This window comes from Rhinopithecus roxellana, chromosome 5 (assembly GCF_007565055.1).
Source record: "Rhinopithecus roxellana isolate Shanxi Qingling chromosome 5, ASM756505v1, whole genome shotgun sequence".
NCBI classification, from domain to species: Eukaryota; Metazoa; Chordata; class Mammalia; order Primates; family Cercopithecidae; genus Rhinopithecus; species Rhinopithecus roxellana.
The window spans coordinates 119,009,673-119,032,408 of record NC_044553.1 but is presented as its reverse complement, the minus strand read 5'-3'; the positions used below and the strand labels follow the sequence as shown (position 1 = coordinate 119,032,408).

Below are 22,736 nucleotides of genomic sequence, written 5' to 3'. Positions count from 1 at the left end.
GCATGAGATATACAGGTGAGGCAAAAAGAAAAGATTCTTGAATAACAATAAGGACTGCTTGGCATTAGACTGGATCAATAGGGAGGTGTTTTTAAACGTTCCCGTGTGTTTCAAATTTTTTCAGAAGATTTTTAATAACTGGTTATACTCATTTGTAATACAAAAGACACCATGAAGAGTACAGAAAAAAATATGAATGTATTTGAAGAGCCTAGAGAGATGTGTGTGTATAGTGTGTGTGGGTGTGTGTGTGTGTGAACATGTGAGTGTGGTGACTCGAGAGAGACCTGGGACACCAGTGATCTTGAGGGGAATCAGGGCAGATGACCACGCCCTCCTAGGACTCATCCTGTGGGGTATCTACCAGCAAGAGACTAAGGGGTGGGAGAAAGCTTGACCCAGTAGATTAACTCCTTTGTGATGATGCCTGGGATGCCTAAGAGAGATGAATACTTAAAGGTAAGGACACTGATAAAATGATTTCTACAGATCCCTTCCAGATGCCATCTGAGACTCAGCTCTTGCAGGAAGGAGGGATCTGGGATCCTAATGCCCAGCTTTCAGATCCCAGCTTGCCTGTCTCCTGTGCTCTTTCATTAACCCATGTTTCTATAAAAACTCCTGAAGCCTGAACAAATTAAGTCACCTGACAGAGATTCCCTAGGGAGACAGCAACTATCAAAGAGGGTGTTTTGACTTCTCCAATTACAGATCTGATCCCAAAATGCAGCTGCATATCCCAGGCTTAAGGGGTCTGATGGGACAACTCCAATGTATGATACGTAAACAAAACAAGGTGAGTCCAAGACTCAGAAACTTCTACTCAGTTGGCCACACTGTTCCCCGGTCTTCACAGAACAGTGTGTTGTGCGTTGGGGCATCTCCATAAATAAGGGCTCCATAAAGAAGGTCCTGATGGAAGGCAGAGATGACTCACCTCAGTGCACTGTACCCCTGGCACACACTGACGCAGCACAGGACCTTCTCTTGGTTTGCCTGAGTCTCCCCCAAGTATTTGCACACGATGTTACCACCCAGGCTGAAGCCCACGACAACCAGCTGGGTGAGGGGATATGTCTTCTTGATGTAGTTCACCATGGCTCCAAATTCCCACGTGCAGCCTGTGGGCAAAAGGGTGAGATTGCTCAATCATTTCAGGTGCATTGTATGTGGAGAAAATGCAAGCTGGAACGTTACTAAATGGGTGCCAGTACACTAAAAGAGAAATATGTATATATACGTGTGTGTGTGTGTGTGTGTATGTGTGTGGAGAGAGAGACAGACAGACACTGCTCTTTGGCTATCCAGAGAGATGTTCCCAGATGGCCCTTGGGATAAGAGGAAACAGGGCCTCAGCAGTGCCCAAGAGTGGAGGTACCATGTATCAAATGTACAATGCTTCTTAAAAGGCAGGTCACAAGAACCCTGTCTAGATGCTCATGAATATCAAAGCAGATTTCAGGGTGTGCATGAGCACATATGCTCACACACAGACCTAAATAAAGCTAGGCCTGCCTGGGCAAAATGGCGAGACCCCATCTCTACACACTACAGGTGTGTCCCTGTAGTCCCGGCTACTTAGGAGGCTGAGGCAAGAGGATCCCTTGAGTCGGGGAGGCAGAGGTTACAGTGAGCCAAGATCACATCACTGCATTCCAGCCTGGGTGACAGAGTGAGACCGTTTCAAAAAAATAAAATAAAATAAAATAAGGTAGGTAAATAAATAAATAAATAAATAAATGCAAGAGCAAAATCCATTAAGATTAGCTTCCTAGGCTACAAATTAGAATGCTATACCCATGTGTTTGATGATGATTCATGGTGTTAAGAAAAGTAGCAAGTGGATGTTATTTACAGGATCTTCTTGACAGACTTGGAAAGGAGAGGAAAGAGAAACTTCAGTCCAGAGGGACTGCCAGGATGCTCTGTAGGATTAGGGTAAAACGTTCTTGGTGACGTAGGGACAGGGTGTCAAGGGAGGCAGGCTCATTCAAAAATACACAGAGGAGACCTCTGAACAGAGAGGGTGTTTGGGCCTTGTTTGCCCAGGAGGTATGATCTCAGCTGGTGTCCCCTTGGGAAGTTATTGAAGCCATGTTATGTCTCAGCAGCTTTGCTAAGAGGAGGAGGTGAATGGCCATATTACAAGTGAAGGGATTCATCACATCCTTCTAAGGCCCAACCCCAAACTCTTTAGGGAGCCAATTTAAAATCTAACAGGGAAAGTTAGGGATGTCTACACAAAGCATATACAAAATACACTGGCATGAGAAGAGTATGGATTTACAATGGAAACAGGAGTTGTTGACTTTGGCACCAGCTCAGAGGTTTTGGCATTCTTAATAGAGTTGAACAGAGCTCCTTCCCTAGTCATTAAGCCATGGGGGAAACCATCTTTTGAGCCTGGGGTAAACACCCCTTATATCTGTCTTCCTTTGGTAGTAGGATGTAGCCTAAGCCACGCCGGCACAACCCCATGCAGTTCTTAAGCTGCAGGTGTTAGAAATGAGCATTCCCAGGCCTAAACTCCAGAGAAGCTGATTCTGTAAGAAGGGGGCCAAGTCCAGGAATCTACACCAAATTTGTTTTTGAGTAGGTAATTCATGCCCATGGTAGAAAATTCAAATGCTGTAAAAGGTGGAGTGAAAGGTACGTTTCCTATATTCTTTTTAAAAATATCGATGGCAACATACACATTGTTTGGTGCCTCATTTTTTCCCTTTACAATATGTCTTGCAATATTATGCATCAATACACTTGAAACTGCCCTATTCTTTTTATTTTTAATGGGGGATAACATACATACAGGAAAATGCACAATCCATGAAGTTTTACATATTTACACTCACATAAGCATAGCCCAGATGAAGACGCAGAATATTTCTGACACCCCTGGAGGCCTCCTCATGCCTCCTCCCAGACAATATCCCCTATACTTTTTTTTTTTTTTTTTTTTTTTTGAGACGGAGTCTCGCTCTGTTGCCCAGGCTGGAGTGCAGTGGCCGGATCTCAGCTCACCATTCTCCTGCCTCAGCCTCCCGAGTAGCTGGGACTACAGGCGCCCGCCACCTCGCCCGGCTAGGTTTTATATTTTTTTAGTAGAGACGGGGTTTCACCGTTTTGGCCAGGATGGTCTCGATCTCCTGACCTCGTGATCCGCCCGTCTCGGCCTCCCAAAGTGCTGGGATTACAAGCTTGAGCCACCGCGCCCGGCCTGCCCCTATACTTTTGACTAATAATCATGATCTGGAAGTGCTGGAGGCTTAGAAGGAGCTTAAGCAAAAAATGCTTAAAACTAAGGGGAAAACCGGGCCAAGAGCTACTTCCTCCCAAACAGCAGGACCCAGGCACCACCTCTGAGAAGGCAGCCTGTCTCCCTCCCCAGTGAGATAGCAGAGGATCAAGTTGCCTATTTTTTCTCCCTCTCACACTCAGCAGAGGCTGGGGCAGTTTGCAGGCCTTCAATAAAGAGTTGCTGAATTGAGTGGATTCTGATGACAAGGCCTCTGAATGGGCCCTGAGGACAGGGAAGAAACAAACAGTGGTCCGGAGGGAACCCTGAACTCTTAACTTTGGAATGTGCAATGCCAGACTGTTGTCCCCTCCGAAGTCAGATTCATTCACGTTTCTTTTTGTTTGTTTGTTTGTTTTTGAGACAAAGTCTCACTCTGTCACCCAGGCTGGAGTACAGTGGCACAATCTCAGCTCACTACAACCTCTGCCTCCGGGGTTCAAGCAATCTGCCTGCCTTAGCCCCCCGAGTAGCTTGGGTTACAGGCGTGTGCCACCATGTCTGGCTAATTTTTGTATTTTTAGTAGAGACGGGGTTTTGTCTTGTTGGCCAGGCTGGTCTTGAACTCCTGATCTCAGGTGATCTGTTGCCTTGGTCTCCCAAAGTGCTGGGATTACAGGCTTGAGCCACCGCGTTCAGCCAAGTTTCTCTTTTTAAGAAGGTAGCAATGGAAGGAATATTATGCCTTCAGGGAATGCTAGACTTCAACATGAAGCTGTGATGTAGAAAAGGGGATGTGCAAACTAACAGCCGAGATCACAATGAGCAATTAGCTGATATCAGCTTCTACACCATGCAACAAATAAAAAATTCAGAAATCCCATTGGAGACATTGTTCACCTCCCTTGGGCCGTAGCAGGTGCTGAAAACTGAGCCTTAAAGGAGCAGCCTGGCCTCATGGCTAAGTGAAAAGGCTCTGTGGCCAGACTGCTTGGGCCTACCACTGAGTAGCCCTAAATGTTCCCAACTTCTCTTTGATGGCAAGTAACCCCTGTATACAGGGAAAATCTACAGCTTCCAGGCACCTTCCTGGAGGCTTAGAACCCGCAGGAACAGGATGAGGCCTGGGAATGGGAACTTTCAACAAACAGCCCAGACAATTTTTATAAGGAGGAAACTGCAAAATATTGTTACCGTGGGTAAGTTACCAAACTCTCCTAGGTCTGTTTCATCATCTGTAAAATGGAGGTAATAACAGTAAAGACTTCGTAGAGTTGTCTAGAGATCTGAATAAAGTGATATACATAAACAGCTTAGATCAGGGTCCAGAGCATAATAAGCATTCAATGTTAACGGCTATAACTTACTCTGATTATTTTTTCTTTTAAAAAAATGTAACTGTACCCATGTTTATAGCAGCATTATTCACAAGAACCAAAAAGTGGAGCCAACCCAAGTGTGCCTTGATGGATGAATGGATAAGTGCAATGTGGTACATGTGTACAATGCAATATTATTCAGCTTTAAAAGGGAAGGACATCCTGTCACATGCTACAGCACGGAAGAACCTTGAGGACATTATGCTAAGTGAAGTAAACCACTCACAAAAGGACAAATACTGTAGGATCCTACTTATGTGACATACCTGGACTAGTAAAATTTATAGATGGAAAATAGAATGGTGGTTGCCAGAGGCTAGGGAGAGGGGATAGGGAGTTATTGTTTAATGGGTATAGTTTTAGTTTTGCAAGATGAAAAAATTCTGGAAATTGGCTGCAAAACAATATACTTAACACTACTGAACTGTAAACTTAAAAATGGTTAGGATGAAATATTGTTATGTACATTTTATCACAATTTTAAAAATATTTAAACAAGAATGTAGCTTATCTAAAATGTAGGGTTTTTTCTAAAGTAGTGTTCTTCAACCTGATTGTACATTAGAATCACCTGGGGATTTTTTTAAAAGCAGGAAAAATATTTATTATAGGGTATTAAACGGCCTACTGAATCGAGAGAGTTAAAGAAATAGCCTCAAAGCCAAACACCTGGGGAGCTTCTAAAACAACCACACTCATGCCTGGGTCTTCCCCAGCTTAATTAAATCAGAATGTCTGGGGGTGGGATCTGGCCATGGGTGTTCTTCTACAAGATCCTCAGGTGCAATCTCTGTGGCTGTGGAGCACTGCTCTAAGGAACAAGGCTCTCTCCATCTCAGACCAATATGAGAAAGCATTTTTTTGAAGCACTCTCTCATCTGTCCCTGGGCCATCCCTTTTCAGACTCCCTTTCCTTTCTACTTGCAGTAAACAACCTTCACAGATGGGGGCGCTGCTTAGCTTTTCGGAAGCTTAGCCTGGTAGCAGTTTTCCAAACATTTCCTCAAAGCAAGGTTTCCACAGGTAGCACATCCCCGTTCAACACTAATCAGGCGCTTCCTGTAGATCCACTAATACCTAACAAAAACAAAATTTAAATCCCTTTAAATATATATAATTGCTTTCTGGCAATCTTTCTTGTAAAGAGTGAATTGGAAAAGCTGCACGGAGGTTATATATTACTGCAAGAATGACGTTCTAGCTCAGTGGTTCTCAAAGTGTGGCCCCGAGCAAGTAGCATCAGCATTGCCTGGGAACTGGTACAAATGCACATTCCAAGCCCACTGAATCAAAAACTCAAGCGGGTGATGCCTAAACAGAGGGCTTGCTAAAATGAGCTTGCAGGACCTCACCTCCAGAGATTCTGATTCCACTAGTCTGGGTGGGCTGAAAATATGCATTTCTAACAAGTTATCAGGTGATGCTAACGTTGGTCCACAGACCACACTTTGAGAACCATTGTCCTAGTCGACAGAAAAGCTGAATGAAATCTTTAATTTTCTGCCTTTTTTTTTCTTTGGAGACAGAGTTTTGCTCTTGTTGCCCAGGCTGGAGTGCAATGGCGCAATCTCAGCTCATTGCAACCTCTGCCTCCTGGGTTCAAGTGATTCTCCTGCCTCAGTCTCCCGAGGAGCTGGGATTACAAGCGCCCGCCACCATGCTGGGCTAATTTTTGTATTCTTAGTAGAGACGGGGTTTCACCAGGTTGGTCAGGCTGGTCTAAAACTCCTGACCTCATGATCCACCCACCTCGGCCTCCCAAAGTGCTGGGATTACAGGCGAGAGCCACTGCGCCCAGCCTCTTTTGTCTTTTAAAAGTGCAGCTCGAAAAGATGCTTCATGTCACTCATTGTTAAATAAATGTAAGTTAAAATGACACTTAGAAATCATTTTCCACTGCTCACATCAGAAAAGATGAAGTCTGCCAATACCCAGGACTGGAAGGAGTATGGGTAACAGGACCTCTGGTCCATCCACTGATGAGGGAGTACACATTGCTATAGGCCTTGGAAGGCAATGTGGTAACATCTGTTAATGTTTTTTAAAGCACAAACCTTTGGTCTAGTAATTCTGCCTGTGGGGACTTTATACTGCATATGTATGTAAACAAGTACATGCAAGAATGTTCACTGCAGCATTTTGCTATTTGTAGCAGCAAAGGTTTGGAAACAACCTAAATTTCCATTAGTAGAGGAGTGGTTAAATGAAGCACTACACTGCTGTGAAAAAGGATGAATCTGGCCAGGCATGGTGGCTCATGCTTGTAATCCCAGCACTTTGGAAGGCTGAGGCGGGTGGATCATTTGAGGTCAGGAGTTCAAGACCAGCCTGGCCAACATGGTGAAAACCTGTCTCTACTAAAAATACAAAAATTATCCAGGCAGTGGTGACACGCGCCTGTAGTCCCAGCTACTTGGGAGGCTGGGGCGGGAGAATCACTTGAGCCTGGGAAGCGGAGGTTGCAGTGAGCCAAGATCACGCCACTGCACTCCAATGTGGGTGACAGAGTGAGAACCCATCTCCAAAAAAAAAGAATGAATCTGATCTGACATGGAATGGCTCTGAGCCATCTTAAGGGACAAAAACAAGGGGCAAAACAGTGGAGCTGGCACCCTCTCCTGTGTTTGCTTGGGCTTTAAGGGATTACACACACACATATCTGATTGAATATTCACTGGAAAATTGTAGCAGACACTGATTTCCTGGGAAGGAAAACTGGGGGTCTAGGGTAGGAAAGAGATCTAATTTCACTCACTGTATGTAGCCTTTGGCACAGTTTAACTGTTTTTCTCATGTGTATTCATTTCTTTTAAAATATGAATCTAGCCAGTTTTAAAATCTAGCAAAAAAATAAGGAGAAAAAAAGATGTTTAAATTTCCTTAGGCCAGTTTCGACTATGCTAAAGACACCCAACATATCACTCATGCTGGAGCAATGGTTTGTGCTGGGGACATTATTTGCCTGCATAAGAAATAGTACTGAGAAACATATTTTAAATTGTTACTAAGTATTTACTTCTCCACCACTTCCTAAGTTTTCTGCCTAATTTTTTCATCTCTTGGCTAATTATATCTTTATGTTTTGCTCTAACATTGAATGAGCCTCTATTAGATTATAAGCTCCATGAAGCAAAGATATTCTTGCTCTTGTTCACCACTGTATCTGTGAGGCCAGATACTTGGTGGGCACTCAATCAGTGTTACCTAAATGAATGGATGAAAGAACAGATGTACAATGTTCAGCCTCTCTGCTAGGAACTTAAACACAGACAAGGAAGCAGATTTAAAGACATGAAATGCCTTGTCCACCCTCACACAATGAGTAGGACCATGTCTACTCATGACCGTGTCTACTCTAAGTCCAATGCTGGACTTTGGACCATGTCAACCCCAAAGCCCAAGCCCCTTGCCTTATATCACAAATCTACTTAGGTAATAGTACTGCAGAGATTTTTGCTTCAATTATTAAACATCTTACATCCCCCCCACCATTTGATTCCTTTTATTATTTTTATTCTTATTTTTTTGAGACAGGGTCTCGCTCTGTCTCCCTAGGCTGGAGTACAGTGGCATGATTATGGCTCACTGCAGCCTTGACCTCCCCAAGCTCAAGGCGTCCTCCCACCTCAGCCTCTTGAGTAGCTGGTACTACAGGCACATGCCACAAAACCCAGCTAATTTCTGATTTTTTATAGAGATGGGGGAACTTGCCTGGGAAGTTCCACTATGTTGCCCAGGCTGGTCTCGAACTTCTGAGCTCAAGCAAACTACCCTCCTTGGCTTCCTTTCCCATAGTGCTGGGATTACAGGTGTGAGCCACTGCATCCAGCTATGATTCCTTGTAGACCCATCTATCATTACTCAGGTTTGAAACTAATTATTTGAGACCTAGAGCAGATGTTCAGATGTCATTGGGACAGCTACAAAACTCAGATTTGCTATACTACTGAGGAGCAATTACAGCTAATTATGTAGGCACTTTGGCAGCCTCAATTTAATTAAATCCAAACACATCTGATCTGGATAAAGGGCCAGCCCTGCCTGATATCAGACACACTGTTGGACGTTCTGTGAAGAGATGCCACCTCTCCCATGCAAGGGAAGGGCAAAGACATGGTACCCAGCTCCAGGATCAGCCTTCTGGAAGGTCCTCCTGGGATCTCCCCTGATGTCAGTTATCAAACACCTTTAGTGCCTGGGAGCCTCTCCCTGGCCTGTTATTACTAACAGCTACATTAATCTGTTTTAAAATGAGGTTCTATGCATTTAATTCGTATGGGATTAGCACTAGGTAACTATATAATCTTGCACCTTTTTAAAGACAAGATGAAATCTGAAACACCAGCTGGGTCTTAGACAGATGAGAGTTACAGGGCCATTTTGGAAAGGCAACGTGCTGGGAACAGGAAAGACCCCTTACCTTTTTCTCAAGTCCCTACACCTAAAGAAACACAAGGCAAAGGCTGCCTGAAAGCTACTATTTCAACAGCCACTTCCCCAAATGACACACGCATGACTAAATAGGCTAAAATACAGGGACCTGAGACTTGGTGTTCCTTGTGGATGGAGAGTCTGAGTCATCTCTGTATGTTCCATGCCAGGCATGGGCCTGGCATCTGTGGGTGTGCCACAAAATGTCAGGTGGATAAGAAGGAAGTTTGAATCATTTGGAATGAAGGCATGCAGTACTGGCCAGCATGAGTATGCAGGGGACATGAAAGAGGTACTTGAATATCTTTCCCACTAAGTTTAGCCTAAGAGAAAAATATAGTTAGGCTAACAACATGGCTCGCTGACAGGTGGGCGGTTAGGGACCTAGCAGCCCGTCACTTCCATAGTAAAAGTATGTGAGTCATTTTTTAAAGTCAAAGGGAAACTATTGTAAAGCTGAGTCATCCAGGAATACAATAGCTGTAGAAATAAAATTAGAGGCACTCTGTGCTATCAAATTAGTTGACCTTGTCCTTATCTCCGAAACAAGGATTTTTAAAAATGAGTGTTTTCAGCTTTGTTTCCCCAGGTATAGGATGCCTAAAACTAAAACTGTCCTCTTATGGCTAAAGGTTTAAGTATTTAGATATCATCCTGAAAGTGCAGAACTCATCACTGCTTGGCCACTGTTCTGCTTTGGATATGACTCCCTGACATACTTCCTGAAGCTTCTGGCCCCTGGCTCTCAGCAGACGATCCTGACAGGTGTTTTACTACGATGTCTGAGCTTCTGCAAACACGCTACCTTCACTTTCACATTCTTTCTCTCCCTTCACCCATCTCTTCCTCCTCCCTTCCCATTGTGCCCTTCTGCCATTGTAAAACTCAACTGTTTAACGTAGAGGCAACACAATTCATAACTATGAATACAATCCAAAATTGAGTCTACAGCAATGAAAATGGTAGACATGAGAAGCTTATCGAAACACCTATGTTTATGATCTAATAGAAGACTGTAAGATATTAAGCAGTAAAAACAAAATAGAAGTTCCTTAAAAATCACTGCCTGAAACTCTTACAGTGAGATGTCTTGGATTGTGGGTGATCTCTACAGCATGCTAAAGGTGGGTAACCCTATATCCTAGTCTCTCCAAGAGGGTACTGGAATTTGTTGTTCAGATGCAGTTATTAATAAAGTTATTAAAATCATTATAAAGTTATGAATAAAGTCCCTTTTTACTCTCAAAAGTGTCTCTATTGGAATGTGAAATTATATGGAGGAGGGCCTCCCTCCCTTCTAAGACTGAAGTCCTGTCCTCTAAGCAAGACCAAGTTTTCCGACCTTACCTTGAGGTTCTGAAAGATTGTTTGTATGTATGTTTGTTTGTTTTAAGTGATAGGGTCTCACTCTGTAGCTCAGGCTGTGCAGTGGCATGATCACAGCTCAGTGCAGCCTTGAACTCCTGGGCACAGCTTCTGGAGTAGCCGGGATTATAGACACGAGCCACTATGCCCAGCTAATTTATTTATTTATTTATTTATTTATTTTTATTTTATTTTTTTGCGACAGAGTCTCGCTCTGTCGCCCAGGCTGGAGTGCACTGGCCGGATCTCAGCTCACTGCAAGCTCCACCTCCCGGATTTACGCCATTCTCCTGCTTCAGCCTCCCGAGTAGCTGGGACTACAGGCGCCTGCCACCTCGCCTGGCTAGTTTTTTGCATTTTTTAGTAGAGACGGGGTTTCACCGGGTTAGCCAGGATGGTCTCGATCTCCTGACCTCGTGATCCGCCTGTCTCGGCCTCCCAAAGTGTTGGGATTACAGGCTTGAGCCACCGCGCCCGGCTATTTTTATTTTTTTTGTAGAAATGAGGTCTCACTGTGATTAAAGGTGTGACCACTGTACCCAGCCCAAGAGATAAATTTTGTTTGTTTTTGAGAGAGGGTCTCACTCTGTCGCCCAGACTGGAGTGCAGTGGCACGATCGCAGTTCACTGCAGCCTTAATCCAAAAGATAGTTTAAAAAACAAGAAAGTTCCTGTATTAAACCCAGTTGGACATTAAAGAGTTCCTCCTTCAAGCAAGAGAATACAATGCTGTGATTTCAGGTACTTCCTCACAGCTTGATGTCTAATGCCAGAGACTCAAGAGTTTAGAAATAAGGGCAGGGCCCACTTCTTCCCTGTTTAAACTCACAGGAAAAAGCAATTTAAATATTCAAGGCCATTTTCAATGCCAAATGCCCCAGCTTGGTGTTTTGGTGGGAGATGGGTGCTAAGTTCTTAGAAGGCTCATGATCCTAAGGGACTCAGTTACCTTTGGGGGGCCAAAACCAGATTATTTTTATTCCTTTCACTTGACATAGAAGACAATGTTTTTAATCCTATTTTTGTCTCTCTCTCTCTCTTTAAATCAAGATCAAACTAATAAGATCCTTTGTTACTTGGCTCTTGATTTTCTGGTGATAAAACTTTCAAGATACGAAGGTATGATATGGAAGCCAGAATAACCACAAGCTGGAAAATTCTGGTTTTCAGTTTATTCTTTGGCTAGTGGATTTGATCTACCTCTACTTTGCTCTGAACATGAATAATGGACTGTTGGGATAAGGCACTTGGCCAAAGAGAGACAGAAGAAGCAGAATGCTTCCTGGATTCACTGGTCCCCTACAGAATCACTGACAAAAACATTCACATTCCAAACATTGTCTAGTTTAGCAAATCAATTACGTCAATAAAGAGTAAGCCAACTGCTGCAGTGCTCCAATTAAAGATTAGGCTCTTTATAATAAATTCACTTCAAGAAAATCTTCATGACTTCTTCATCTTCCTTTATTTCCAAGTGTTATTGACCTCACCCACATGACAGGGTTGTTTACCTGGCCTGACTCAGTAGAGTACCCTATTTCTTTAAAAAAAAATGTTTTTTAGGGACGAGGACTTGCTATATTGGACATTAAAGAGTTCCTCCTTCAAGCAAGAGAATACAGTGCTGTGATTTCAGGTACTTCCTCACAGCTTGATGTCTAATGCCAGAGACTCAAGAGTTTAGAAATAAGGGCAGGGCCCACTTCTTCCCTGTTTAAACTCACAGGAAAAAGCAATTTAAATATTCAAGGCCATTTTCAATGCCAAATGCCCCAGCTTGGTGTTTTGATGGGAGATGGGTGCTAAGTTCTTAGGAGGCTCATGATCCTAAGGGACTCAGGTCTTGAACTCCTACCCTCAAGCTATCCTCCTGCCTTAGTCTCCTGAGTAGCTGAGATTACAGCTGCATGCTGCCTCGCTTGGCACAGTAAGAAATTTAAGACTGTTTGGTAAACTTTACTCTGTGAGTGTTCTTCAAGTTTATTTTTACCCAGGTTAGCTAATGTCTTTATCAAAAGAGACATATTTAATATTTTCCAGTTTAAAGAATTTATGAACTATACAAAAGTAAGTGGTGAGGAATTTAAAAAAAAAACATTTTTTAGAAGGTTAAAATGTAACATGTACTACAGTGAAAACATCTTTCCAGTACTGATTTTAAGGGCTGGCTCTGAATATAGAAGCCAGTCGCTTTGAGCTGGAGGCATGTGACCCAAACAGATTTGGCCAGGAGGCCAATACTGAAGGTTGTCCAGTTGGAAAGCAAGCATTGCATACTGCAGAATAATCACCACAGATGACATCCCTGTACACAGAGCTGAAACTCAGACTCAGCTCAAAGAAGGAAGAATTTTATGCTCAACATGAGCAGGTTCTTAAACCGGTCCTTGCAGAAATTCCAAAGTTCACATGAGGTATGAAGTGGATGCAGAGGCAAGGTCGTTTAACAGTTCAAGTAAATGTTTGCCTTTTCTCCTCTAAGGTGGCTCACAGAAAACACAAAGTTAGAGTGAAGGGCCAATGAAGATGATAATCAGTATTGTTTACTGGTATTTGCTGGACTCTAGGCCACTCACCTTTATATTATTGCCTTTTTTTTTTTTTTTTTAAGACGGTCAGTCTCTGTCGCCTAGGCTGGAGTGCAGTGGCGTGATCTTGGCTCACTGCACTCCCGGGCTCAAGCGCTTCTCCTGCCTTCGCCTCCCGAGTAGCTGGGATTACATGTGTGCATCATCACACCTGGCTTTTTGTATTTTTAGTAGAGACGAGGTTTCACCATGTTCTACCAGGCTCGTCTTGAACTCCTGGGCTCAAGTGATCCACCTGCCTGGGCCTCCCAAAGTGCTGGGATTACAGGTGTGAGCCACCATGCTGGGCCTTATTGCCAAATTTCTTAACAGCCTTTCTCAGCTTTCTCGACCAGGCAGTCAAACCCTCAGCTGTTGGACTCTAAAGCACAGCTTATCTCCCTATCCAGGCCTTTCCTGACCATCTCTCTCTAAGTGATACACTAGATGGAGGAGATTAACACACAATAATATAAAAATTAAAAATGCAGATCTGGTCCCTGTCTGTGAAAAGGCTGCTGTTGGTTAATATTCCTTTTGGACAAACCTAGCCAATAAGCTTAGACTGACTGTGACTGTGCACCCTCCTTCCCCAACTAGATGGTAAGAGTTCCTCATAGACTGGGATCTTCCTGAAGGCAGGGACTCGAACTCACACCTGTATTCCCACTGCAGAGGCTGGCCCCAACATTGTCTGGAGGATGCTGGATGAACAAAAGATCAAAGACCAAACCCACAGGCCCAATTCTGTGGCTCTGAGATGCTCTTGGATGCTCTTTTGCCTTAAACCTAAAATGTATCTGACTGGGAACTAGTTCCTCACTCCTTAGTCTCTTACACGGAGAGGCAATGGAGCCTGTTGTTTAGGAGCACAGATTCTAGGACTAGACTGTGAGACTGCCTGTGTTTGAAGCCTGGGCTGCCCACTCATTAACTCTGTGATTTGGAGCAAGTTAGTCATCCTTGCTGGGCCTCAGTTTCCTCACCTGTAAAAGGGGGGTGACTGATTTAATGTATCCTACAAAGTACTCAGAACAGTGCCTGGCACACAGCAAATGCTATGTAAGTGATAGGTATCAGTAGGAACAGTAATGACACTACCACCAAAGTGAGGAAAAAGTCTTTTTAAATACTGAAACATCACCCCTGCTCCTCCGTATTCTAATGAAGAGTTTCCTAAATAGGAAATGAACACTACCAGAGGTGGCATTGAGTTGGGGTTAAGAGTCACACTGATTGAAGGCTGGTTCTGCCACTCACTAGTCGCATGACTCAGGGCAAGGTACTTAACCTCCCTAAGCCTGTGAAGTGGGGATACTAATTAAAACCTACCTTTGAGGCAGTAAGGATCAAGTGACGTAAAATGAAAGCACATGCCTGGCACTCATTAGAGTAAGATAAATGGTAACTGCTGTCATGAAGGATTTTCCTTAATGAATTTATCTTTCAAAGGCAGCGCGGAGGGTTCTAAGTCACAAGAATGCGTAATTATCCATTTAGGAAACTCTGTGCAAGGCAGATCTGTTTTCCACAATTTCTAATCACATTAGCAAAGCTTATGTGGTTTGGAACAGAATTGGGTTGATAAACGGGAAAAGATCCTTTATAATTTTCTCAGAGAGATCCGAGGCAGGTGCATAACAGGAAGAGAAGAATATAGAGTTTCATGTTAATGCCCTCTTTGGTTTTCTTCTTGTCAAGATCACAGTTGCAAAAAGCCCAAAGGATATTCACAGTGACTTGAATGCCTGACATCTGCTCAAAAGAGAGGCAATTTGCCTAACGGAAAACTCACAGGTAGGGCACAATGGTTTGGGATGTACTAGTTTGTAAAGTATCATCTTACATCCACAAACTGTCAGTTCCCATCTCAGGAGGCATTCAGTAAACAGTGATGCAGTGAGTGCTTTTTATCATCCAAGCAAGATTCTAGGCACTGGGGAGCTACAGCAGGGAGCGCAAAAAACTGCCTGCTCTCAGGGAGTGAACTTTTCGGATGGAGAGACAGATAACAGACATATAAACAAATAATTTCACAGATTATGAAAACAAATCCTTAATTTCAAATCTTAAGTGCCCTGAAGAAAGTAAGGAAGGGCATTAGATAATGATTGGGTTTTGGGGTGGGGCAACTTTATTTGGGGGAGAGGAGTCAAGTAAGGGCTCTCTCAGAGGGTGACATCTTTGTTGAGTCCTGGATGACAAGGAGAAACCAAGTGAAGACCACAAAAGGGCCTTCCAAATATAACTTGGGCAGTCCTGGGATTAGCAGGCCCTGGAGTGCAGTGCCTGGAATTTCCATATACTCAGGGTGGGAACAGGGGGCCTGATGGTGGACTGCAGTATGTCCTGGGGATCCAGAGAACTCCCCCAATGTCACATCCAGTGATCCCACCTGGAAGAGAGGCTTACTTGGTTGGGGACCTGTTAAAAATGCGGGAAAGGAGATTGAAAAGCGGCATAAGAGATCTATCAGCCAATTGGAATATACGGACCTGACTTGGATCCTAAATTGAACAAACGAATGCAAACGGAAAAAAGCAGAAAGACAATGGGGAAATTAAATTGCTCTTGAGGAATACTGTTTTAAGTGTTTCTGTTGTGATGATGCCCTTGTGCTTCTGTTATATTATGGGCTGAATGGTGTCTCCCCCAAGATTCATATGCTGAAGTCCTAACCCCCAGTACCTCAGAATGTGACTATATTAGGAGATAAGGCTTTTCAAGATGTAATTAAGCCAAAATGTGGTTGTTAGGGTGGGCCCTAATGCAGGATGACTGGTGTCCTTTCAAGAAGAGATTAGGACACAGAGAGATATCAGACAGAGGCACAGGTGACTGTAGTGTCAATCCACAGCAAGAAAACAGTCATCCACAAGCCAAGAAGAGAGGTATCAGAAGAAACCAACCCTGCTGACCCCTTGATCTCGGACTTCTAGGCCCCAGAACTGTGAGAAAATAAATTGCTCTTGTATAAGCCACTCCCACTGTAGTACTTTGTTATGGCAGTCCTAACAAATGAAGACAGTTTACAAAGAGCCTGTGTATCTTAGTGACATACACTGGAAACAGTCACAGGTGAAACTGGACAGGCTGTCTGGGGCTTGCTTCAAAATAATCTTTGAGGCTGGGTGCAGTGGCTCACGCCTGTAATCCCAGCACTTGGGAGGCCAAGGTGAGTGGATCACCTGAGGTCAGGAGTTTGAGACCAGCCTGGCCAACATAGTGAAACCCTGTCTCTACTAAAAATATAAAAATTAGCTGGGTGTGGTGGCAGGTGCTTATAATCACAGCTACTAGGGAGGCTGAGGCAGGAGAATCACTTGAACCTGGGAGGCAGAGGCTTGCAGTGAGCTGAGATTATACCACTGCACTCTAGCCTGGGCGACAGAGTGAGACCTTGTGTCAATAAATAAAACAAAACAAAACAAAACAAAACAAACAATCTTTGAGAGGGGATGCAAGAAGGGAGTAGTTTATAAAGCAAACAAGATCGGCCATGAGTTGAACAATTGTTGAGGTTGGGTAAAGGGTACACTGGGGTTTATTCTACTATTCTCCCTACTTCTGCACATTGTCTGTAATAAAAAGTAAAAAAGCAAAAATAGAAAAATAAAACTAAAGAGGGAACAAGGAATAAAACCTATATCTGTGGCTCTGAAAAACCTTGGCTGTACCTTAGACTCCCCCCAAGAGCTAAGCCACTGGCACTGGTATTTAAGAGCTCCCGTGGGGAATTCTAATGTTGACAACAAACTGACCTACACAAAGAGAACTAGAAGTTCTTTTAGGTAGAAATAAAGGAAGACTTGAAGGAAAAGGTCATGCTCCTGGATGAGAAAAGTAAGTATTATAAATTTTTCTACATTAATTTATAAATTAAAGTTCCCCTTCGGAAATTGTGATAAGCTGTGTGAGAGTTCACCACCAATAACTACTTTCCATCTCTAGGAAGAATGCATCTCCCCTACCCCACTGAGGTTAGGATTGGTCATGTACTGTACTTTGACCAATAAATTGTGATCAGGAGTGACCTCTGTCATTTCTGAGCAGAAGCTTCAAGAGCCAACTGTTCCTACCCTTGGGAAATGTTTCAGCAGGTAGATGCTCTGTGGGCCTGGTTCCTTGAGTGAGGACCATAACAATGGAGACAGAGGCCCCTCAGCTAAGCCATAATGAATGGATAGTATGGACAGAAACAATTGTTTTAAACCACTGAGATCCAAGTTGTTAGCGTCCACAGCATAATCTAGTCCATCTTGACTAATACAAAAACTCAACATGGAACTTGATACAATAATTCTGTTCAAGTTAAAAAAATAGGTAGGGAGACAAGAGCATACTCTGAAAGAGCCATGAGTCAGGGTTGGTACCATCAGATATCAGGCCATATTGCAAGGCAACAATAATTAAAAATTGAGAACAGTACTGGGTGTAGAAACAAAAGTTGACAAAGATCTTTGTACTAAAGTATAGAAAGCCCACACGTCAACAGCTAACACACTTACATGAGGACATGATTAACTATGATAAAAGGTTTCCGGTTCTAGCATGTTAACTGTGGACCTACCTCAATTGACCAGTCAAAAGTAACAAACATGGGCTTTGCTCTAATGTGTTAGGCCACCTTTGGTGAAGGATTGCTCCTTTTCCACCAGCCCAGGAAAAAGTTTATTAAAAACATTATTTTAAACTAAAATTACATCACTAGCACCTAACAAAACAATAGCGCTTTCTCTCTCTAGGCTCTCTGGAGCTACCAAAGATGTTTTAATTTTTACATTTCAACAAAGCATCCAAATTCTGGATTTCTGATCTTTTTAATGTCATATTTGGTTGATCTTATCCTCCAATGGTTAAAAGAAATTATTAACAAGTAAAACATGTACTGATACACACAAAAAAACAAATAGTATGGCTAGGAGAAAACACCCATTTTTTTTCTAGGTAACCTGTCTTTCTAGAACATTTCTAAAGTATAATAAACTACAGAAATTTGCTTCTAAAATTCTGATGAAATAAAATGTAACACCACCATCCACAGATTAAAGGCGATAGTTAATTTTCAAAACCGGGGGCCTGAAGCTCTCCCCTGATAGATTCACCTCATCACCAAGGGTTTTCCATGCTCACAGGCAGCTCCTCAGCCCAAACATAGAGTGCTCTTAAGGCAGCCGTGAATGCTGCTCTTCTGCATGGGTTGCCCTTCCATAGCCCACTCCCCTGTCTATAAACTCCAACTGTTTATGAGTGCCTCCATTCAGGAGCTCATCTTTGAGGACCCAGCTCAAATGCCTTTCCTGGGAGAATTCTTCCTCCCACAACTTGACTCCTCGCCCACAGATCCAGGCTGGTTTCTCCATGCTGCTGCTGCAGCATATTCACCAGGCCTGCTGTATTAGTCCACTCATCATGCTGTATTGTAATTCTTTTTTTTTTTCTTGAGACAGAGTCTTGTTCTGTCACCCAGGTTGAAGTGCCGTGGTGTGATCTCGGCTCACTGCAACCTCCACCTCCTGGGTTCAAGTGATTCTCCTGTCGCAGGCTTCCAAGTAGCTGGGATTATAGGTGCCTGGTACCACGCCCAGCTAATTTTTGTATTTGTAGTAGACACGGGTTTCACCATGTTGGCCAGGCTGGTCTCAAACTCCTGACCTCAGGTAATCTGCCCGCCTCAGCCTCCCAAAGAGCTGCGATTACAGGTGTGAGCCACCGTGCCCAGCCCTGTATTGTAATTCTTTAACGATACTCGCATCTCCCCGGCAGAACACATCTTATTTATCTGGGTCACAAAGAGCATGGTTAATCTCTCACCAACATGAATATACCTTCAAGTATTTGAATAAGAATAAACCTGGCTGGCATGGTGGCTTACGTCTGTAATCCCAGCACTTTGGGAGGGCGAAGCGGGTGGATTGCTTGAGCTCAGGAGTTTGAGACCAGCCTGGACAACATAGTGAGACCTTGTCTCTACAAAAAATTAAAAAATGAGGTGGGAAGTTCGCTTGAGTTTGGGAGGTTGAAGCTACAATGAGCCATGATTATACCACTTCACTCCCTCCTGGGTGACAGAGTGAGACTCTGTCTCCAAAACAAACAAACAAAAAAAACAAAAATAATGAACCTAACATACAATAAATGTTTACTATATGTTAATCAACTGCCTACCAAGTCCTCAGTAACCCACATTTAATTGTATCTCCACCTTACTGCAGCTGAAGAATCTGGAACTGAGTTTAAGAAACTGCTCGAGCTACACAGCATCAGTGGCAGTGCTGGGGCATTGGATCCAGAGCCTGTCTCCTGACCCAGGTACTCTCTGGGAGCAAGGCCTTCACTTAACCTATTCTTCTCTGCTGCTTCGGCTGCTGGACTCCCCTGACCTGGTATGGTAACACCTTCCAATCTGGTCTCTCTGGCCTACAGCTGCACAATACAGCACTCTGGGCCTGGGAGGCCTAGACCATACAGACCCAGTTACTGTGCTATCGCTGAGATGATTCTGGCAGCCAGATCCAGGCTCCTCTCTTAGCTCTTCTACTTACTGGCTCTGTGCCCTTGCCCAAATCACTTAACCTCTCTGTGCCTCAGTTTTTTCATCAGAATTTTATGGTCCCATGGGTTGCTGTGGAGATAAAAGAGATTGTGCCTACATGTGACATCAGCACTATGTCTGGTGCACATTAAGTGTTCTCACTGACATTTCTCGTATTATTGTTGGCACACTGTACTGTTAGTACTCCCAAATCTCCATCCTGGCCCTGCAGCCAAGCCATGCCTCCCCATCTTCTACTTGTATAGACAATCTATATATCCAAGCACAAGACCTTACCATTATTCCCCATTGTTTTCTTTGTGTTTGATTTGGCCTATTTCTGACTTTTGGGTCCAATTCTGTCTACCACACACTCACTATTCCCCATGTGCTTGTGCTGCCTGTAAATCTGGATATTCACTTATATTTTCTTTTTTTTCTTTTTTTTTTTTTTTTTTTGAGACAGAGTCTCGTTCTGTCACCCAGGCTGAAGTGCAGTGGCCTGATCTCGGCTCACTGCAAGCTTCACCTCTTGGGTTCAGGCCATTCTCCTGCCTCAGCTTCTCGAGTAGCTGGGACTACAGGCATCCGCCACCATGCGCAGCTACTTTTTTGTATTTTTAGTAGAGGTGGGGTTTTACCATGTTAGCCAGGATGGTCTCGATCTCCTGACCTCATGATCTGCTCACCTTGGCCTCCCAAAGTGCTGGGATTACAGGTGTGAGCCACTGCGCTCGGCCGAATTCACGTATATTTTCAATCCACTGACCAAACTGCTGAACAGAACAGAGTCTGTAAAATGGGTATCTTCAGTTGTGGGTGTGAATACAGAAGAGGAAATGAATTCAGGGCACCCAGAACCCTGCTTGGCACAAAGCAGGTGTACCTGTTCATGCTTCCATACCTGTGACCTTCCCTTACCTGCCCTTATAGGAGACAGTGCCCTTGCATGTTACCATTGGCAATGTAACTGGAATGATCTTGCTGGAGGTCAATCTGACAAGATGTACAAATATGCAAAAAAAAAGTTGACTCCTCAATTTTACTGGGAATTTACTCCAAGGTCATTAAAGAGAAAATAATTCTATGTACGAGATACAGTATTTATAGCATTGTTATTTAAAATGGTGAAAACCTTTAAATAATCCATATGTCCTACAAAGATAAATAGCTACATAAACTATAACAGAGTAGTAACAGCAATGTGGCTCTTAAAAAGATTAAACATCTTTATGTTGGTGAATATAAAGTTATTTAAATAAATTACCATAGATATTCATGCTATGACTGCAATAAATAAAAACTATGTATACATTGATAAAGACAGAAGGGTAGTTTGAAGAAACAGAAAATTATAGTTATGGTGAGATGACAGATATGTTTATGTGTGCATACATAATCTAAAGAAAGAGCTAATAAGAATCAAGAACAAGCAGTCCAGAAGCCAGAACCTTAGTTAAAACAGGATTTTTTTTTTTTTTTCAGAGTCTTGCTCTCTTGCCCAGGCTGGAGTGTAGTGGTGTGATCTCTGCCTCCCGGATTCAAGTGATCCTCATGCCTCAGCCTCCTGAATAGCTGGGATTACAGGCGTGTGCCAGCTAATTTTTATATTTTTAGTAGAGACAGGGTTTTGCCATGATGGCCAGGCTTGCTTCGAACTCCTGGCCTCAAGTGATCCACCTGCCTCAGCCTCCCAAAGTGCACTATTTATGGTGAAGGGTTGGTTTTGAAAATGTCTGGTAAGATACTTTTGAAAAAGACAATAAAAAGGCTGGGCGTGGTGGCTCATGCCTGTAATCCCAGCACTTTGGGAGGCCAAGGTGGGCAGGCCATGAGGTCAGGAGATTGAGACCATCCTGGCTAACACAGTGAAACCCTGCCTCTACTAAAAATACAAAAAAATTAGCTGGGCATGGTGGCAGGTGCCTGTAGTCCCAGCTACTTGGGAGGCTGAGGCAGGAACATAGTGAACCCGGGAGGCGGAGCTTGCAGTGAGCTGAGACTGCGCCACTGCACTCCAGCCTGGGTGACAGAGCAAGACTTCATCTCAAAAAAAAAAAAAGACAATAAAAATTAATTACTAGAGAAGGGATTACAGGCATGAGCCACCACACCTGGCCCAGCTAACACACAATTTTAATTCAAATCAAGAAGCATTTTTCATTTGTCGGCTGGGTGCAGTGGCTCATGCTATAATCCCAGCACTTTGGGAGGCCGAGGCGGGTGGATCACGAGGTCAGGAGATCGAGACTATCCTGGCTAACACAGTGAAACCCTGTCTCTACTAAATATACAAAAAATTAGCCGGGCATGGTGGCACATGCCTGTAATCCCAGCTACTCGGGAGGCTGAGGCAGGAGAATGGCATGGACCCGGGAGGCGGAGCTTGCAGTGATCCGAGATCATGCCACTGCACTCCAGCCTGGGCGAAAAAGTGAGACTCCGTCTCAAAAAAAAAAAAAAAAAAAAAAAAAAAAAAAAAAAAAAAAGAACCATTTGTCTAAATACGGGATCTAGTTCCTGTTCCCCAGGAACCTAAAATCCAGTGGGCTGCTACTGTGCCAGGCTCCCTTCCCACTGACATTCACATGCCTCATCACACCCTTGCCCACCAGTCACAAGAGTCCTGATGAATGAGCATCAGAATAGCACAGTCCTGAAGGGCATGAGCTCTGTTACCCGATCTACCTGGCTCCCAGCCCTGCTGTGACTCTTACTAGCTAGGGGACCTTGGGCAAGACTTTCCCTTGTAAGCTTCAGTTTCTGCCTCTGTGAGGGTGGTTACAGTGCCCATCTCAAAGGCTGGTGTGAGGCATGGCATCATCAATGCCCAGTACAAGTTTGCTGTTGATATAACCGTGTGACCTACCATCTCTTACAGATGGGCATAGGTTTAAAACTTTAAAAAAAAAAAAAAAAAAAAACAAGGCAGAAGCAGAAGTAGCAGCACACTTGCAGAAAAAGGGAGGACTCCACTTAGCCATGCTTACCATAGGTGAACATGCGTGGCGAGGTCAGTTCAATGTTGGGCAGGGCACCCAGGTGGTTCAGCACGGCACACCGATAGCCATTTTTCTGGGCGTAGTCAACGAAAGTGCGGATGTACTGCTTCTCGCTGTGATTGGCAATTCCAGGACAGATGACCATGGTGATATCATCTACAGGGTAGAGAAAGAGATCCTGATGTATCCAAGAAATGTGACATGATAAATGGACACAATTATACT

The 22,736-nt window shown here is 43.6% G+C and overlaps 1 protein-coding gene across 3 annotated transcripts in view; it reads right to left on the bottom strand.

Annotated features, from left to right (window-relative positions):
• ABHD2 (abhydrolase domain containing 2) overlaps window positions 1-22,736 on the bottom strand; it is a 108,815-nt gene that overhangs the window by 20,905 nt on the left and 65,174 nt on the right. For all 3 annotated transcript variants that reach the window (XM_030931333.1, XM_010378644.2, XM_030931334.1), the window contains 2 exons: window positions 22,500-22,667; window positions 938-1,121 (listed from right to left, as the gene is read on the bottom strand). In XM_030931333.1, coding sequence (XP_030787193.1) covers window positions 938-1,121; window positions 22,500-22,667 — 352 coding nt within the window. The remainder of the gene's footprint in view (window positions 1-937; window positions 1,122-22,499; window positions 22,668-22,736) is intronic.